A 17,149-nucleotide genomic window follows, 5' to 3' on the forward strand; every position below is an offset into this window, starting at 1 on the left:
GCACCACATCCTGCCAAGTTGTTTCTTGGTGGCAAAAGAGGTGAAAATATCACAGGGCTTGTGTTGAAAGGACGAAGGTGTTGAGCAGAGGCTTCGTTTACAGGGAGAGGGAGGGAGCAGAGCACAGTCAAAGGTGATGGAATTGTGGAGAGAGGGAGCAGCAGGGTGAGGAGCTGGTGGGGTGGCTCTTTCCATCCCCACAGAGCTTTGATCCCACTCTGTCAAAAGCCAAAAGCACAGCTGCTCTTAGGGAGATGCAGAAAAAAGCTAAAATCCTAAAATGCCTTCCAGAAAGAAATGCTAGAATCCTAAAGCTTTAGGACTGGAAAACTTGAAGGCGAGGCTCCCACATGGTTCCTGTTACAGCAGCAAACCAAAGCTGCTGGTAGTGTTTGAGTTGGTGAGAGTGAGGAACTTTATTGTTTCATGAGGTGAAAACTCGATTTTTTTTTTAAATGAAAGCTTTGTCCCTGCTGCAGAAGGGCTTGGCTGAGGCCTCAGTGCAGGATTGGCTCAGTAGGATTCATCCCCCTGCAACTCCCAGTGCCTTAAACACTTCAGAAATAATAATCTTATCCAGAAATCTTGGTGCCTTGGCAAATGCCCCCCTGGGAATCCTCACTGATACTCGCTGGTCCATCCCAGTCACAGAGTGCTGGATGCTGAGGTTTCTGCTGTAAAGGGATGATGGTTACAGTGGAAAAGGAACATTCCCAAAGCACTTGCTGCTTGCAGGTTCCTGGGAGAAGCTGTGAAACAGCATAAGGAAAACAAACTGATTTGTAGCACTGACATTCCCCTTTCCCTGTAATTTTCCCCTCATTTAAGCAGAATTTCTATGGCACTGTGGAATTGTGTAACTGCTGGGTTTGGCCCATCATCTATTGATGACTTTTGTTTATTGATGACTATTGATAGCCCATCATCTATCTGTGACTTTGTTGGAGCTCCTTGAAACTTACAATATTCTGGAGCTTTTTATTAAATATAGACCACCTCATTTTGGGCTTGAAATAACCCTTTTCACAGTTTAAATGAGGGGAAACAACTCTCTTGCTGCCTTAATATTAAAAAAAAGGGACGAGGAATAAAAGGGGTAAGAAAAAAAATAGCATAATTAAATCTCCTTAATAATTAAAAAAGGGGAAGGTAAAAAGGATAATGCCATTGGCTGGAATGAATATCCCAGGTTGACATAATAATTTCAAATACCAAATTTAAAAAAATTGCACCTTCACTACTGGAAGGAAAGTCCAGGCTGCTGTGTTATGTCTTACCCATCCAAATTCAATCTTTGGCATGCTGGGTGAATCCAGGCTCAGCCCTGGAGCTGCCTCTGTGTGTGCATGGAATCTCTGGGAGTCTCTGGCTGGCTGGGAAGCTGGAGAGGGGCGGGTTTAGTCTCTGACTTTGCTGTGTTGTGGTTCTGGCTTTAATTAAAACTGGTTTTCTTTCCAGGTCCTCTGTGCTGTGGCAGTAACAGTGCCTGGGGTGTGGAATGGCCCCACTGCAGCATCCTTCCCCCCAAGAGAGGGGCTCCTGGAGCAGCTGATCCTCATGGAAGTGTCACCCTGACCTCCCTGTCCCTGCCTTCATCCCTCCCCAGGGCCTGTTTGTGTCTGAATAGAACGAGCTGAAATCTCTGGCACTGGGAGCTCCCTGGCTGCTCATCCCACGAGGTGAGTGAGTCAGCTCTGCTCTGGGAAGGACAGAGCTGAGGATTAAATCTGAGAGGCAGAAAAACCCAGCACTGTGAAACCCAGGCCATGGCCTGCATTTTTCCCATACACTTCACACTGTGCATTTCTCAGATGGCTTTAATCAGGACAAATATCCAGGTTTCCAAACTGAATGTGACATCCAAAAATTCCAATTTTCGGCGTTGCTGCTGTTGATCCTTCCCAGTTCAGATGTGATCAAAGCCCAGCCTTTAAACTTCAGCTCGTGTTCAAAGTGGCTTTTTTTAGCTTCCATTTTTGGGCTGCGGGCTCGAAGAAGAAGGAGATAGGTGAGATGAGAGCACAGGCTCCAGCAAAGAGGAAGGAGCAGACGTAGGTCTGGGTGTAGTCATAGAGCCACCCTGCAGGAGAGAAGGTTGTTATTAAAGCAGTGGGATTTTTCTCAGTGAAAAAAAAATCATTTGAGGAGGTGGGCGGGAGGCAAAGGATGTGTGTTCTCATCTAAGAATTGCTCAGATATTTTCCTTAAATTATTTTAACTCTTCCTGGGCAGCATTTCCTGTGAGGAAATGACATGCAGGTCATTTTTCCCAGAGCCAGCTTTGATCATTGTAGTGGACATGGTGTTTAATTTGATTGAATTTAATCCCTGATTTTTTTTTTTTTCCTGTTTTAAGTAAGTGGGCCAAAAGTAGCTGATGGAAGATCCCGTTGGATTGAAGGAATCACTTGCACATGTTGGTATTTGCAACATCTGGGCTGCAAACCCCCTTCTCCAGCCTTGTCTCCTTGTGAGCAGACCCAGCTTAATGTCCTTTGTCCAATAGGAGAGACACCAGGCCAGGATCTGGAAGTGAACTTGATGAAAGTGGCTCTGGGAGGACTTAAAAGGAAAAGCTGAATTCCATCGAGCCACAGGAATGTCTGGAGGATTCAGGTCACCTTTTAAAGTGACCTCCAAGTGTTGGAGGGGTTTGGTCCTGGCAAATCATCCAGGCTCTGGGCAGTCCTTTGAAAGGTGGAGAGTTCCTCTCTTTGAATCTAAAATCTGCAAAGCGGTGGGAGATGCTGCTGCACATAAAAACCCTAATCCAGTCCCAAATGTGGGTGTGGGGCAGCAGCTGAGCCAGATCTGCTGCTGGTGTGAAATGCAATTCCTCTGGAGACATCCACGGAAGGCACACATCCATGGGCTTCCCTGGTTTACACCAACAGCAGATCTGGCCCAAGCCTGGGGTTCTTGAACCCAGGAAGGGACATGACACAGTCCCTGAGCTCCTGGGCTCAGGCACTGGGAAAGGGAGATCCAGTAAAATTTGGGATCTGTGCTGGAGCAGAGGCACCGACATTCCCCCGCTGTAGATTTCCACAGGAAGGTTTTATAAAGCACAGGAAAAGCTGCTCGTGCCCAGTTTCTGTTTCTGTTGGCTCCCTCCTGTCCCAGGGGGTGTCCCTGTGTTTGCTCCTCAGGGATTCCTGTGGGCCACGTGCTGGAGAAGCTGCAGCTGGAAAGGAGGATCCAGCCCCTGGTGGGATCCATCCCGTGGTGGGATCCATCTCCTGGTGGGATCCAGGATCCAGCCCCTGGTGGGATCCAGCCCCTGGTGGGATCCATCCCCTGGTGGGCTCCAGCCCCTGGTGGGATCCATCCCATGTTGGGCTCCATCCCCTGGTGGGATCCATCCCCTGGTGGGATCCAGGATCCATCCCCTGGTGGGATCCAGCCCCTGGTGGGATCCATCCTGTGGTGCTGCACTGGGACACTCTCCCATGACCCTGAGGTTCTTGTGGAGTGGTTCATTCCCAGGGGTGGGATCTGGTTTCACTGCCTGGAAGTCTCTGGGATTTGGAGAGGGGATGCTGACGTAGTTATTTGTGAGAGGAACAGGACAGAGTGCTCCAGTTGAGCTCTGATTTATTGCAATTCTTCTTAAAATATCCTTCAGGATATTTCTTAATTTTTTTTTTTAATTTTCCTCGGTTTTTTTGGTGCTGAATGGGATTTAGGTGCAGTGGGATTTACCAGCATTGCCTCATTGGCAGCACAGCCATCAACTTTCATCACACCCCAACCTTTTGGAGCAACTCCAGTCTCTGTGCTCCCAATTCATTTCCAAAACAATAATCACTCCTGCTGCAGAAAGCTGAACTAGGAGCTTGTGGTGTTCAAACCCCAGCAAAGCAGCAGTTCTGTGAGGAATGCTGGTAAATCCCAGCAATGTAATCCAAACTAAACATTCCCAGCACTGCTGGTGCTGCCAGCTGGGTCAGGCTGTTTAAATGGTACTGCTGATCTTTAATCAGAAGTTTTATTTATTTCTGATGCCCTGAGGAGCAAAATTCAGTGGGAAGGTAAAGGTAAAATTTAGAAAACATCTAAATACTTGTGCCAGCAGAGCTTTTGGGTGACTTTGACCACTCTCTCCCCTTTGACCACCCAAATTTCTTGGGACTGGAGATCGTGCTCTGGGGGCTGGAATCTCTTCTAGAATTTGTGTTACATGCTTTGGTTCAGCTCTTTTGCATTTTGAGTCAGTGATTTGTACTGCTTGTGGAAATAAACTGTGCCTTTCTCTCCTCAGCTTGCTCGTGGCTGCCAAAATAATGTTTATTCTGGTTTGGGCTGGGTTTTTTCAGCGTGGCAGCATCCAGAGGTGCCAGTGGATGGGGAGCTGTGATGGAGACTCCAAACTTTCCCTTTGGGTCCTGCCAGCTGCCCCTGGATTTCAGGGCTTTCAGCTGAACAGATTTGCAGGTAAGTCACCTTTTCCTTGCATTAGGGTTTGGTCTGATATGCAAATTAGACAGTTTTAACCTTTGCAGTTCTCATTATCTGTTATCATTATTTCCGCTGCATAAAAGCACTTGAGTTTGATGAAATTGTAGTTGTAAACTCAAGGTTTTTGGGAGGTGAGAGCACCAGGGTCTCTCAGAGCACTTAAATCCTGCTGTCTGCAAGGAGCAGATGGTTTTGGACACTTCATCAGGAGATTTTGGTCTCGCTCAGTTTTCACACTTAAAACTCCATTGCAAGAGAGATTTGCAGAATTTATCTTGGGCCCCAAGGCTGGATCCTGAGCTCTGGATTGTTTCCATTTTGCTCTGCTGGATCAGGAGTTGGATGAGGAATTGTTTTGCTTCTTGGCATTATTTGGCCTTCATTTATCCCACCTGCATTAAACCTGATTTCTGTGGAAAGCTTTTTGCAGGAAACCTGCTTGCTTTACAAACCCACTGCAGAAAGCAAAAGGCTTCCCATTAGTGCAGATCTATTGCAGGTGGATGGAACTTGAACTGCAGTGTGAGTGTGGATGAGACAGCCCAGCTGCTGAGCTGCTGCTGGATGTTCCTGTGGCAGGGGCTTCAGGGGACTGAGGGGTTGCTGTGTGCTCAGTGTTCACCTTGTGCCAGCAGCAGGATCTGCAATCCAGGCTCTGCATCACCCTGGCACTGGGAAGCTCGTTGTCAATGAAATGTTTTGGCTCCTTGAAATTGCATCTACAGACAGAAAGAACATCACCAGCCCAGGGATATTGATTGGGAATATAAATTAATTCCCTGTGCTGGTGGAACAGCAGCATTGCTGAAACTTTGCATGGAGCTGGAATTTACAGAATCCTTAGCAGCTTCCAGCCAGGCGCCTCTGCAGGCTGGGAGGAGCTGATTTGGAGGGCAGGGAACAAAAAATGATGATTTGGATTGGAAAGGACCCTAAAGCTGCTCCCATTCCATCCCCTGCCATGGTCAGGGACACCTCCCACTGTCCCAGGCTGCTCCAAGCCCTGTCCAGCCTGGCCTTGGGCACTCCCAGGGATCCAGGGGCAGCCACAGCTTCTCTGGGCACCCTGTGCCAGGGCCTCAGCACCCTCACAGGGAACAATTCCTTCCTGATATCCCATCCATCCCTGTCCTCTGGCAGTGGGAGCCATTCCCTGTGTCCTGTCCCTCCATCCCTTCTCCCCAGTCCCTCTCCAGCTCTCCTGGAGCCCCTCTGGGCACTGCAAGGGGCTCTGAGCTCTCCCTGGAGCCTTCTCCTCTCCAGGGGAGCACCCCCAGCTCTCCCAGCCTGGCTCCAGCCCTTGGAGGATCTCCATGGGCTCCTCTGGACTCTCTCCAGCAGCTCCAGGTCCTCCAGCTGTTGTTCCCCAGGGCTGGGGCAGCTCTGCAGGTGGGGTCTCACCTGAGCAGGGCAGAATCCCCCCTCCCCTGTGGGGACTCAGCCCAGGAGCAGTTGGCTTGTTGGGCTGCAGGAAAGGCAAAGTTTTGTCCTGGCCAAGGTGTTTGGAGGAGGACAATTCCCCTGCTCCTTAGCAGAGGCTGGACACTCATTTCTAAGCACTTGAAATCTCCCAAATCCTCACAGCTGCCTTGCTTTCCTGGCAGAGGGAGAAGAGCAAATGCTTTTCATGCTCCTTATCTCTGGGCCCAGAGCTCTGGTGGCTGAGCTGTGTAATCTCTGTCAAAACAAGAGATTACTGAGCCTTCTCCTGATGTTTCAGTGCCTCTGCCTGGTGGGAATCTTGCTGAGTCTGTCCTTCCTTTCCCTTCCTCTCCTTGCTTCCCCTCCAGTCCAAGTTCAGTGTTATTTTATCACTACTGGGAGTAAAATCCCTGGTAATGTGCTTGTTGTCCTGCTGTGGTCAGGGCTAAACTCTGCACATGGGGCTTCACTGCATTTTCCAGATATTCCAGGCAGCATTTTCCAAACCCTGCCAAGCAGCATTTTCTAAATACTCCAGGCAGCATTTTCCAAGCTGCTGGTTGGATTTTGCAAATTCTCAAGCAAAATGTTGCCTGTCTATAAAAATACATTTCTGAAATTGGATTTTTTTTCCTCTCTGAACAGAAAACCCATCCTGGAATGGATCCCTGTAGGAGAGTGAACCAGCAGCATGATTTATCCCTGGATTTCTGGGGTGGGTGTGTTTTATATAACATCACTTACCTGCTAAAGGGGGTCCTGCCATGGCTGCTATCCCTGCAAAGAAAGCAGCAAACCCCAGGTAGCTGTGGAGCTTTTCCACACCCACAAGATCCACCTGTTTGGAAACCAAAATGGATAATTAGTGAATGGCTTCATAGGAATGCATATGCACAACAGATTAATTGAATTTTTCTTTTTCTTTTTTTTCTTTCTTTTTTTTTTTTTTTTTTTTTTTTTTTTTTTTTTAAAGCACAAGAGATAATTTAATTCTTTTTCTGGGGAATTTCCTCTTCAGCTGCAGCTCTGGGAGGACTTTGCCCCTGTAGGTCTGATCTAGCCTGGAACCCGTTTGCCTCCCTAAGGCAGGTGTGGGAATTACTGGGATGGGAGATGCTTCTCTGCCTTCCAGCTGCCCAGATTTGAGGAAGGAGTTTGGAACTCTGAATGCCTTCCAGAAAGAAATGCCAAATTGTAATGGTGCCTCCCCACCTGGATCAGAGAATCCTGGAATGGTTTGGGTTGGAAGGGACCTCAAAGCCCATCCATTGCACCCCTGCCATAGAGAGGGAATTTCCACTGTCCCAGGCTGCTCCCAGCCCCATTCAGCCTGGCCTTGGGCACTGCCAGAGATCCAGGGGCAGCCACAGCTGCTCTGGGCACCTGTGCCAGGCCTGCCCACACTCACAGGGAGCAATTCCTTCCCAATCTCCCATCCATCCCTGCCCTCTGGCAGTGGGAGCCATTCCCTGTGTCCTGTCCCTCCATCCCTTGTCCCCAGTCCTTCTCCAGATCTCCTGGAGCCCCTCTGGGACCTGCAAAAATTCTGAGGGGATCTCCTGGAACCCTTTTAGGCTCTGCAAGGGGTTTTGAAGGGATCTCCTGGATCCTCTTTAGGCTCTTAAAAAAACTCTGAGGGGATCTCCTGGATCTCCTTTAGGTACCTAAAGGGGCTCTGAGAGGATCTCTTGGAATTCTGCAAGGGGCTCTGAGGGGATCTTCTGAAGCCCCTTTAGGCTCTGCAAAAATTCTGAGGAGATCTCCTGGATCTCCTTTAGGCTCTGGAAGGGGCTCTGAGGGGATCTCCTGGAATCCTTTAGGCTCTGAGGGGATCTCCTGGAGCCCTGTAGGCTCCGAGCTCTCCCTGGATCCTGCCCCATGCCCGGCTGGGCATTCCCTGCTGTCCCCGCTGTCCCCCCTGTCCCTCTGTCCCCCCTGTGTCCCCCCTGTGTCCCCCCTGTCCCTCTGTCCCCCCTGTCCCCCTGTCCCCCCGTCCCTCTGTCCCCCCTGTCCCTCTGTCTCCCTGTCCCCCTGTCCCCGCTGTCCCCCCTGTCCCCCCTGTCCCCTCTGTGTCCCCCCTGTCCCCCCTGTCCCCTCTGTGTCCCCCTGTCCCCCTGTCCCTCGGTCCCCACTGTCCCCTCTGTCCCTCTGTCCCCCTGTCCCCGTCCCCCTGTCCCCCCTGTCCCCCCTGTCCCCCTGTCCCTGTCCCCCTGTCCTCCTGTCCCCGTCCCCCTGTCCCCCCGTCCCTCTGTCCCCCCTGTCCCCCCTGTCCCCCCTGTCCCCCTGTCCCTCTGTCCCCCCGTCTCTCTGTCCCCCTGTCCCTGTCCCCCTGTCCCCCTGTCCCTGTCCCCCTGTCCCCGTCCCTCTGTCCCCCTGTCCCCCTGTCCCCCTGTCCCCGTCCCTCTGTCCCTCTGTCCCCCCGTCCCCCTGTCCCCGTCCCCCTGTCCCCCTGTCCCTGTCCCCCTGTCCCTGTCCCTGTCCCCCTGTCCCCGTCCCCCTGTCCCCGTCCCCCTGCCCGGCAGGACTCACGAGCACGGGCAGCACCAGGGCCATGAAGGCCCCGCAGAAGCTGGCCAAGGCCACGGCGTAGGCGAGCAGCAGGGGGAAGGTGGTGGCCAGCGGCGCCAGCAGGTTGGTGACCCCGCCGAGGAGCAGGTAGGTGACGTGGAGCTGGTACCTCTTGGGCCACTCGTGGTCGGCCACCCAGCCCGAGAGCAGCTGGCTCAGCATCTCCGTGATGCCTGAGGGAACGGCAGCTCAGAGCCCCGCGGCACCGGGCAGCGCTCAGCTGGGATGCTTTCCCGTACTTCAGATGGCATTGTTTCACATACAGTTATTGGGTAATGTCAATGATAAATTCTTCGGTATTATCAATTTAGCTATATTTTACAGTGTTTTATATGATTATTTTTATTATTCGTAATGTATGTATTATATTGATACTTAGAATATTTTATATTTATTAGATAGTATAAACTATAAACTATTTGATACTATAAGTTTAGCTATCCTTTATAGTGTTTTCTATGATTATTTTTATTATTCGTAATGTATGTATTATATTGATACTTACAGTATTTTATATTATTCAATTTATTAGTATAAATTATTAGATATTATTATAAATTTAGCTATACTTTATAGTGTTTTATATTATTATTTGTAGTATATGTATTATATTGATACTGACAGTATTTTATATTTTATTGATATTGTTGCTATTATAGTTTAGTTTATATTATATTATATTATATTATATTATATTATATTATATTATATTATATTATATTATATTATATTAATTGTATTATATTATATTAGTAATTACATAAATTAGTAATTACATAAATTATTATATTATTAATATTATGTATTTATAATATAATATAATATAATATAATATAATATAATATAATATAATATATAGACCTATTATAGTATATTTTAATATTATATTACTATATTATTTTCTATAATTAATTGTAATTCATATAGTGAAATTATACTTATCTTCACATTACTATATTATTTAAAATTTGCATATTTTTTATATTTTTATATTTTTACTATATGTTATATGATATTGCATATTATATATTCTAATATAGTTATCTTTTACAGTATTTTTTAATATTTGTATTCTTTTTACACATTATTTGTGTTACACTTGATTTTTTATATTAACCCTAATATAATTTATTCTTCTATTTATTTTATTCTATTAATTATTTGTATTATTTTATATTATTATATCCATTATTTTTATGTATTTATTTATACGGTTTTAAATTATTATTAGTGATTTTTCTAAGATTACTTATTTCTATTACTCAGTATTATTTCCTTTATTGGCTGTGTCACATCCCACTTTCCCTGTTCATTGTGAGGACGTGACCACAAAGGGCTGAAATGCCAAAAAGCTCCGGGTGTTTTTGGGCTCTTACAAAATCCAGGGATTGGCTTTTTTCCCTTTTCCGTTCTGCTGCTCTTCCCAAGGGCACCAAAGTGCTCTGGGAAAATTCCCTTGGGGGGAATTTCACCCTCCTGGGTGTCTGCCCTCTGAAATGCCCTAAATCAGGAAAGAGGAACTTGCTGAAGAGAAAAAGCTGAATATGAAGAAGAAAAATCCAGCTGAGTTTTTAATTTTTCTATAATTAATTCTATTTAAATTCTAAAATTTAATTTTTCTAAAAACCCAGGCGTTTTCTAGAAACCCAGACATTTTAGAGGCTCATTAGCCATTTAGTTGTTGGGGTTTTGAGAGTTTGGGTTTTTTGAGAGTTGTTTTTTACATTTTTTGGTACATTTTTATGAAGCAAAGATCAAAGAGCTCTCGAGTGAGCTCATGTCCCACTGACCCCTGTGTCCCTCCCACTCCTAATTCCAAATATCCCATTAATTCCTGGGGATTCCTAACACCTCGACAACCCCTCACTGCTGAATATTCCCCAGCACTGCAGAAATAAAATGTATTTTTCTACAATAAAATACTTGCTGCTGACTGAGGCTGGAGCCACTTTTTTATCCCAGCATGGCTTTAATGTTAATCCTGGTTTATAACCAGGTATGAGTTTGGGTTTTGGGGAGTGTGCCTTGTTTATTCCCCACTTGGAGGTGGATGTGCCAAATCCAAATCCCTGGATCTGGGCATGGGTTGGGATTTTGGGAATGTGCCTTATTTATTCCCCACTTGGAGGTGGATGTGCCAAATCCAAATCCCTGGATCTGGGCATGGGTTGGGATTTTGGGGAATGTGCCTTGTTTGTTCCCCACTTGGAGGTGGATGTGCCAAATCCAAATCCCTGGATCTGGGCATGGGTTGGGATTTTGGGAATGTGCCTTATTTATTCCCCACTTGGAGGTGGTTGTGCCAAATCCAAATCCCTGGATCTGGGCATGGGTTGGGATTTTGGGAATGTGCCTTATTTATTCCCCACTTGGAGGTGGATGTGCCAAATCCAAATCCCTGGATCCACATTCATGTAGGGAGTTTTCCCCCAATATTGAATTTCTCCCTTTTGGGTCAAAGTGGAGGGTTTTGGCTGCACCCCTGGGTTCTGGTGGCTTGTGGCTTTGAGCACAGCAGGGATCGTGGTGGGCAGAGATTTGGGGTTGTGGGAGCAGGGAGGGTGTGGGATCACCCACTGGCACCGGGAGAAGCACCCCGGTGGGGTGAGGACTCAACCTGTGCCAGGAGGATCCGTGCCAGGACACATCTGGGGCCGTTTTTTGGCAGAGCTGGGGGTGTTTCTGTGCGAGCTGTGGGGGTGAAGGATCCCTGTGCCTACCAGCCACGGCGATCAGGTAGGAGCCGTCCCTGCTGCTCATGCCCAGCGTCCTGGCCCTCGCCACCAGGTGGAAGAAGGGCACGAAATAGGCCAAGTGGCTGAACAGGAAAGACCAGGTGAAAACGAAGAAAACGGGATCCTTCAGTGGGGAGAAGTCCAGGAGAGGCTGAGAAGGTTCCTTTTTGGAGGCTGTGAGGGGTTTGTGGCTTTCCGTGGCCTCGGTGGGCGTTTCTGAGGATATTTCCAGGGTGGGTTTCTGCAACCTTCCCAAGGCAGGCGGATCTGCTGGCTCAGAGACATCTGTGCCATGGGGCACCACGAGTCTCTCTGTGGTGGGAGCCTCCTGTTCACAGAGAAGCTGTAATTCCCTGGGACTGCTTCCATCTGAACATCCACCAGGAGTTTCTGGGTCCTTCTTTGCCACTGAAGAGCCCTGGTGTTGATTTTTGGCAGATTCCCGGGGCGGTTGGGGGCTGACGGGCCACAGCAACATGCTGGAAGGCACCAGGTTCAGCATGATGCCTCCAAAAATCAGCAGAGTACCTGAGGGAAGGGAAAAAGTGTTTTTTTTCTTGATTGGAAAGAGAGGAGCAGCAGGAAATGGCCTTTGTGGAACAAGGTGTGGTTTTCACTGACTATGGAGGAAGTTCTGCCATGAGAAGGGAGTTTGCTGTCTCCTTATGGAGGAGTTAACAAAACAGGGATATTTATTCCTGTTTGTCTAGCTGGAAGTTAATTTTGCTGTGATGCACAGAACAAATCCACAGCTATCTCTGGGATCTTTTGCTTTTCCTCATTTAAAGTCATGATGGACCTTCAAGATGGTCTTGAATCACTGCAGTAAAATTAGGGATTTCTGGTTTCGATTTCTGAGGTCTGTGCTTTGATTTTAATGAGTGATTAAATGTTTAATTATTAACAAGATGTCCCCAGATTATCCTAGAAGAGGCAGAGTTATTCCTCAGTGTGCTGAATTTTTAAGAAGAGCCTCTTGGAGCCTCCATATCTCCCCAGATTCCCTCTCAGAGGTGATGGATGGGAAGGAACAGGAGATGCCTCACCTTGCCAGCCGTAGGCCTCGAGGAGGAGCTGAGTGAAGGGAGCCATCAGGAAGGTCAGCCCCATCCCAGAGCGGGCCAGGGCGCTGCAGAAGGCCAGGCGAGCGCGGCAGCGCTTGGCCGTCATCACCGCGGCCGCCTGGTACAGGCAGGCAAAGCCCATCCCTGTGGGGAGAGGGAAAATGGGAGTAAGAGACTGCCACCACAGAGAGACTCCATCAGGAAAAACCCCATCCCTGTGGGGAGAGGGAAAATGGGAATAAGAGACTGCCACCACAGAGAGACTCCATCAGGAAAACCCATCCCTGTGGGGAGGAAAAATGGGAATAAGAGACTGCCACCACAGAGAGACTCCATCAGGAAAAACCCATCCCTCTGGGGAGGAAAAATGGGAGTAAGAGACTGCCACCACAGAGAGACTCCATCAGGAAAACCCCATCCCTGTGGGGAAAAGGAAAATGGGAATAAGAGGCTCCCAAAACAGAGAGACTCCATCAGGAAAACCCCATCCCTGTGGGGAAAAGGAAAATGGGAATGAGAGACTGCCACCACAGAGAGACTCCATCAGGCAAACCCCATTGTGGCAAGCACATTTCTCTCCCTCTTAGGATTTTTTATAGAGGTGCACAGAGAGAAATGAAAGGGAAAACAATTTCTATTTCTGCTCCATTTCTTCCTTATGTGGAATGTGTTTAGAGAATTGTTTACCTGGGGTGAGTGCTTGATTAGATTCTAGTGAGGATTGTTTGAGCCTGATGGCTAATCCAACCCACCTGGGGCTGGACTCTCGAGAGGGGTCATGAGTTGGGAGAGAGTTAGAGAAAGTAGCATATAGTTTTAGTATTCTCCTTTTATATAATATATTAATGTATTTTAACATAGTTATAATAAAGAAATAATTCAGCCTTCTGAATTAAGTCAGACATTGTCATTTCTTCCTATTGGGTTCGCCTGCATTTACAATACCCCATCCCTGTGGGGAGGAAAAATGGGAATAAGAGACTGCCACCACAGAGAGATTCCATCAGGAAAAACCCATCCCTGTGGGGAGAGGGAAAATGGGAATAAGAGACTGCCACCACAGAGAGACTCCATCAGGAAAACCCCATCCCTGTGGGGAGAGGGAAAATGGGAATAAGAGACTGCCACCACAGAGAGACTCCATCAGGAAAAACCCATCCCTGTGGGGAGGAAAAATGGGAATAAGAGACTGCCACCACAGAGAGACTCCATCAGGAAAACCCCATCCCTGTGGGGAGGAAAAATGGGAGTAAGAGACTGCCACCACAGAGAGACTCCATCAGGAAAACCCCATCCCTCTGGGGAGAGGGAAAATGGGAGTAAGAGACTGCCACCACAGAGAGACTCCATCAGGAAAAACCCGTCCCTGTGGAAAGGGGAAAAATGGGAATAAGAGGCTCCCATCACAGAGAGACTCCATCAGGAAAACCCCATCCCTGTGGGGAGAGGGAAAATGGGAATAAGAGACTGCCACCACAGAGAGACTCCATCAGGAAAAACCCATCCCTGTGGGGAGAGGGAAAATGGGAATAAGAGGCTCCCAGCACAGAGGCTCGTGGTGTCCCATGGCAGAGATGTCTCTGACCCAGCAAATCTGCCTTGTGCAGGCTGCAGAAACCCACCCCGGAGATCTCCTCCTCAGAAACTCCCACCGAGGCCAAGGGAAGGCACAAACCCCTTGCAGTCCCAGAAAGGGGTTCCCGTGTAGGGATTGCTGTCCTGCTATCCCAAGCTGGCAGTCCCTGGCTCTGCAGCATTCCCAGGCTGAAAGGAGAGGATTTCTGCTCTCACAGTCAGGGGAGAGCAAGATTTGGTGGGTGGGGTTTGGTGTCTGGGGGATTGGGGGCTCTGCCCTTTTATAAGGGATTTTAAAAGGCCAGGATCTGTGTAGGTCCAGGAAAAAAAATCAAGGTTAGTTGGGACTGGAATATTGAAACTGGTGTTTTATTCTGAGCATGAAGCTTTGGGAGTTCACACAGTCTCACAGAAAGGAGCTGGGGATGCTTTGGCACTGAAGGTTCACAGAAGCACAGAATGTCCTGAGTGGCAAGGACCCAGCAGGATCATCCAGTCCAATCCCACAGACACCCCAACAATCCCACCCTGAGCACCCCTGGCAGCGCTGTCCAAACTCTCCTGCAGCTCTGGCAGCCTCGGGCTGTGCCCATTCCCTGGGAGCCTGGGCAGTGCCAGCACCTCTGGGGAAGAACCTTTCCTGATACCCATCCCAAACCCAACACAGCTCCTTCCTTGGGTCCTGTCCCTGATCACCCCAGGCTCCTTCTCCAGCTGAACAACCCCTTGGCTGCTCCCCCTGCAGTCCTTCCCCAAGGCTGAAGGAGCTGATTTCCTGCTCCTGCCCGTCTCACCCAGCAGGAATCCCATGGAGAAGCAGAGGAAGGGGACACTGGTGGCCTGAGTGCTGAGCAGGCAGCCCCCGGCCACCAGCCCGGCGCCGAGGATGGAGACCGGCCGCTCCCCCAGGCGCTGGCACACCACGGACACCAGCGGGGCTGCAAGGGAAACAGGGACACGGTCAGCCTGAGGGCTCAGAGCCTGCTTTGGGACCCCTGGGGAGCCTCGGGAGGCAGGGGGTGGCAGGGGGTGACGGGGAAGGGTTAATGTTCAGGAGAGAGGCTTTGCCTGTACCCTGGGAGCTCAGGGAGTGGGGCAGGGAAGGAGGCAAAGCCCAAAGGTTCAGCTCTCCTGAGCCTCCTTCCTCAGTCACACCATGCCCAGCAGCTCCAAATATTCCACAGCTGGGACAAGAGTGTTGTTTGCTCTGGAGTTGTACAATAAATCTACAGCAACGTTCAGGGATTCCAGAAGGGTCTGGGTTGGAAGAAACATTAAAGCTCATGTAGTCCCACCCCTGCCATGGCTGGGACACCTTCCACCATCCCAGGTTGCTCCCAGCCCCATCCAGCCTGGCCTTGGACACTCCCAGGGATCCAGGGGCAGCCACAGCTGCTCTGGGCACCCTGTGCCACCCTCCCAGGAAAGCATTTCTTCCCAATTTCCAACTTCCTCCCCCTATCCCATCTGAATGGCTCAGTATTTAGAGCACATTTATTCCTGCTCAGGCACGTGTGGGTGCCAGCCACGTCCAGTTTGGAGCAGTCTGGGATGGGAATTGGATGCACAGAGCCCCCTCAGTGCCCCCAGGGCAGACAGAGGCTGCAGCCGTGCCCCAAGCCCTGGGACAGCATCTCACCTCCGAGGAAGCGCAGGGAGGACATGATGGAGCCGATCCAGCTGACCTGCTCCGAAGATCCCCCCACCTCCTCTTGGAAAGCCACGAAGAAGATCCCAAAGGTCTTCAGCATCCCCATCACGAGCACATTGACCTGAGTTGAGAGGGGGTGGAGGTGAGGTGCCACAGGGCATTGGGAAGGGAGGAAAAGCTTTTCCTTCTGCTTCTTTTGTGGTGGTGTGGGAGGAACAAACCGGGACACTTGAACTTGGTGCTGGGGAATGCCAGCCAGGGTGGGCTGGTCGTGGCCATGCTGCAGATCCTCAGAAAACCCTCTGCAAACTGATTTTCCAAACGAAAGGAACAAAGCAACCCTAGAGCTCAGCTCTTGTAGGATGCTTTTACCTTTGAAGTTACTTTTTTGTACTGCAGCAATAGTCAAAATGGATCCGTTTGGAGATCACTGAGAGGTGATGAGGGGATGAGGGCAGCGGGGATGAATGTTAACTGGGACAGTTTCCCAGGATTTCTCTACCTCAGGGGCAAAGGACAGACAGTTCGTGTCCTGAATTTTAACTCCTGTTGTCTCCCTGTGGCAGGTGGTTAATGATTGGCAGCGAGTTACTCCGGATGGATTTGAAGGGAGGGAAACTTTCCTAGCTTGGGAGGATGGTGCCTTCTTTATAGTTGGACTCAGTGACTTTAAAGGTCTTCTCCAAGCTTCACAATTCCTTGATTCATCACTGAATCCTAGAGCACAGGGAATTCGTGGCTTTAAGTGGTGTTGAGGTGCCAGGTCCTCCCAGGGAGTACCCGAGAGTGGCTCCCACCTCACTGCCCGAGGTGGGGTCACGCCCTTGCTGAAGGGACAGGACAGTCCTTTGGGGTTTGACACCCCTGTGGGGATGTTTTTGAGCAGGGAAAATAATCCTGGCAAGGGGATGCTCCTGTCAGTCACTGAGACATTTACAGGAGGCATCCCAAAGGGAATGGCGTGCCTGGGGTGTGCCTGGGGTGTGCCTGGGATGGTTGGGTCAGCCTGTCCCGTGCTCTGAGCGAGGCTGAGACCCCCCAGCCCCAGCTCGGGGAGGGTTTGCTTCATTCCCCCTTACCAGGAAGAAGTGGAACACCACTCCCCACGCCCACCCTCTGGCTGCTGCTGCTGCTGTGCCTCGGCTCTTCCCAGCTGACGGAGCCTCCGGAGCCTCCAGCTCTTCATCCTCCTTCCCCTCCCCTGCTGGTGAGAACGTCAGGACAGGTTAACACCTTCCACTGCTCAGTTCCCATTGCTGTTCCCATTCCCGTTCCCATTCCCATTCCCATTCCCATTCCCATTCCCATTCCCATTCCCGTTCCCGTTCCCATTGCTGTTCCCATTTCTGTTCCCATACCTGTTCCCATACCTGTTCCCATTCCTACTCCTATTCCCGTTCCCATTCCTACTCCCATTCCCATTCCCGTTCCCGTTCCCATTCCCATTCCCATTCCCATTCCCATTCTCATTCCCATTCTTGTTCCCATTCCTGTCCCCATTCCCGTTCCCGTTCCCATTCCCGTTCCCGTTCCCGTTCCCATTCCCGTTCCCATTGCCATTCCCATTGCCATTCCCATTCCCATTCCCATTCCCATTCCCAGTCCCGTTCCTGTTCCCGTTCCCATTCCCATTCCCATTCCCGTTCCCATTCCCGTTCTCATTCCCGTTCCCATTC

The 17,149-nt window shown here is 49.6% G+C and overlaps 1 protein-coding gene across 1 annotated transcript; it reads right to left on the reverse strand.

Moving 5' to 3' along the window:
- Positions 1-1,937: 1,937 nt before the first annotated feature.
- On the reverse strand, positions 1,938-16,877 carry SLC16A4 (solute carrier family 16 member 4). Its single transcript, XM_077789009.1, has 9 exons — positions 16,844-16,877; positions 16,553-16,674; positions 15,462-15,594; positions 14,617-14,760; positions 12,230-12,391; positions 11,169-11,711; positions 8,410-8,621; positions 6,625-6,718; positions 1,938-2,080 (listed from the first exon to the last, which is right to left on the reverse strand). The coding sequence occupies exons 1-9, from the start codon at positions 16,875-16,877 to the stop codon at positions 1,938-1,940; spliced, it is 1,587 nt and encodes a 528-aa protein (XP_077645135.1).
- Positions 16,878-17,149: the final 272 nt, after the last annotated feature.

The sequence above is a fragment of the Lonchura striata genome, chromosome 30 (assembly GCF_046129695.1).
Source record: "Lonchura striata isolate bLonStr1 chromosome 30, bLonStr1.mat, whole genome shotgun sequence".
NCBI lineage: Eukaryota > Metazoa > Chordata > Aves > Passeriformes > Estrildidae > Lonchura > Lonchura striata.

Coding starts and splice junctions, on each gene's coding strand:
- SLC16A4 (XM_077789009.1), bottom strand. CDS start 16,877: ATGGGAACGGGAATAGGAGTAGGAATGGGAACAG. Junction 11,712..12,229: donor CGAGGCCTACGGCTGGCAAG/GTGAGGCATCTC, acceptor CCCTTCCCTCAG/GTACTCTGCTGATTTTTGGA. Junction 2,081..6,624: donor GGCAGGACCCCCTTTAGCAG/GTAAGTGATGTT, acceptor TCTCTCCTGCAG/GGTGGCTCTATGACTACACC.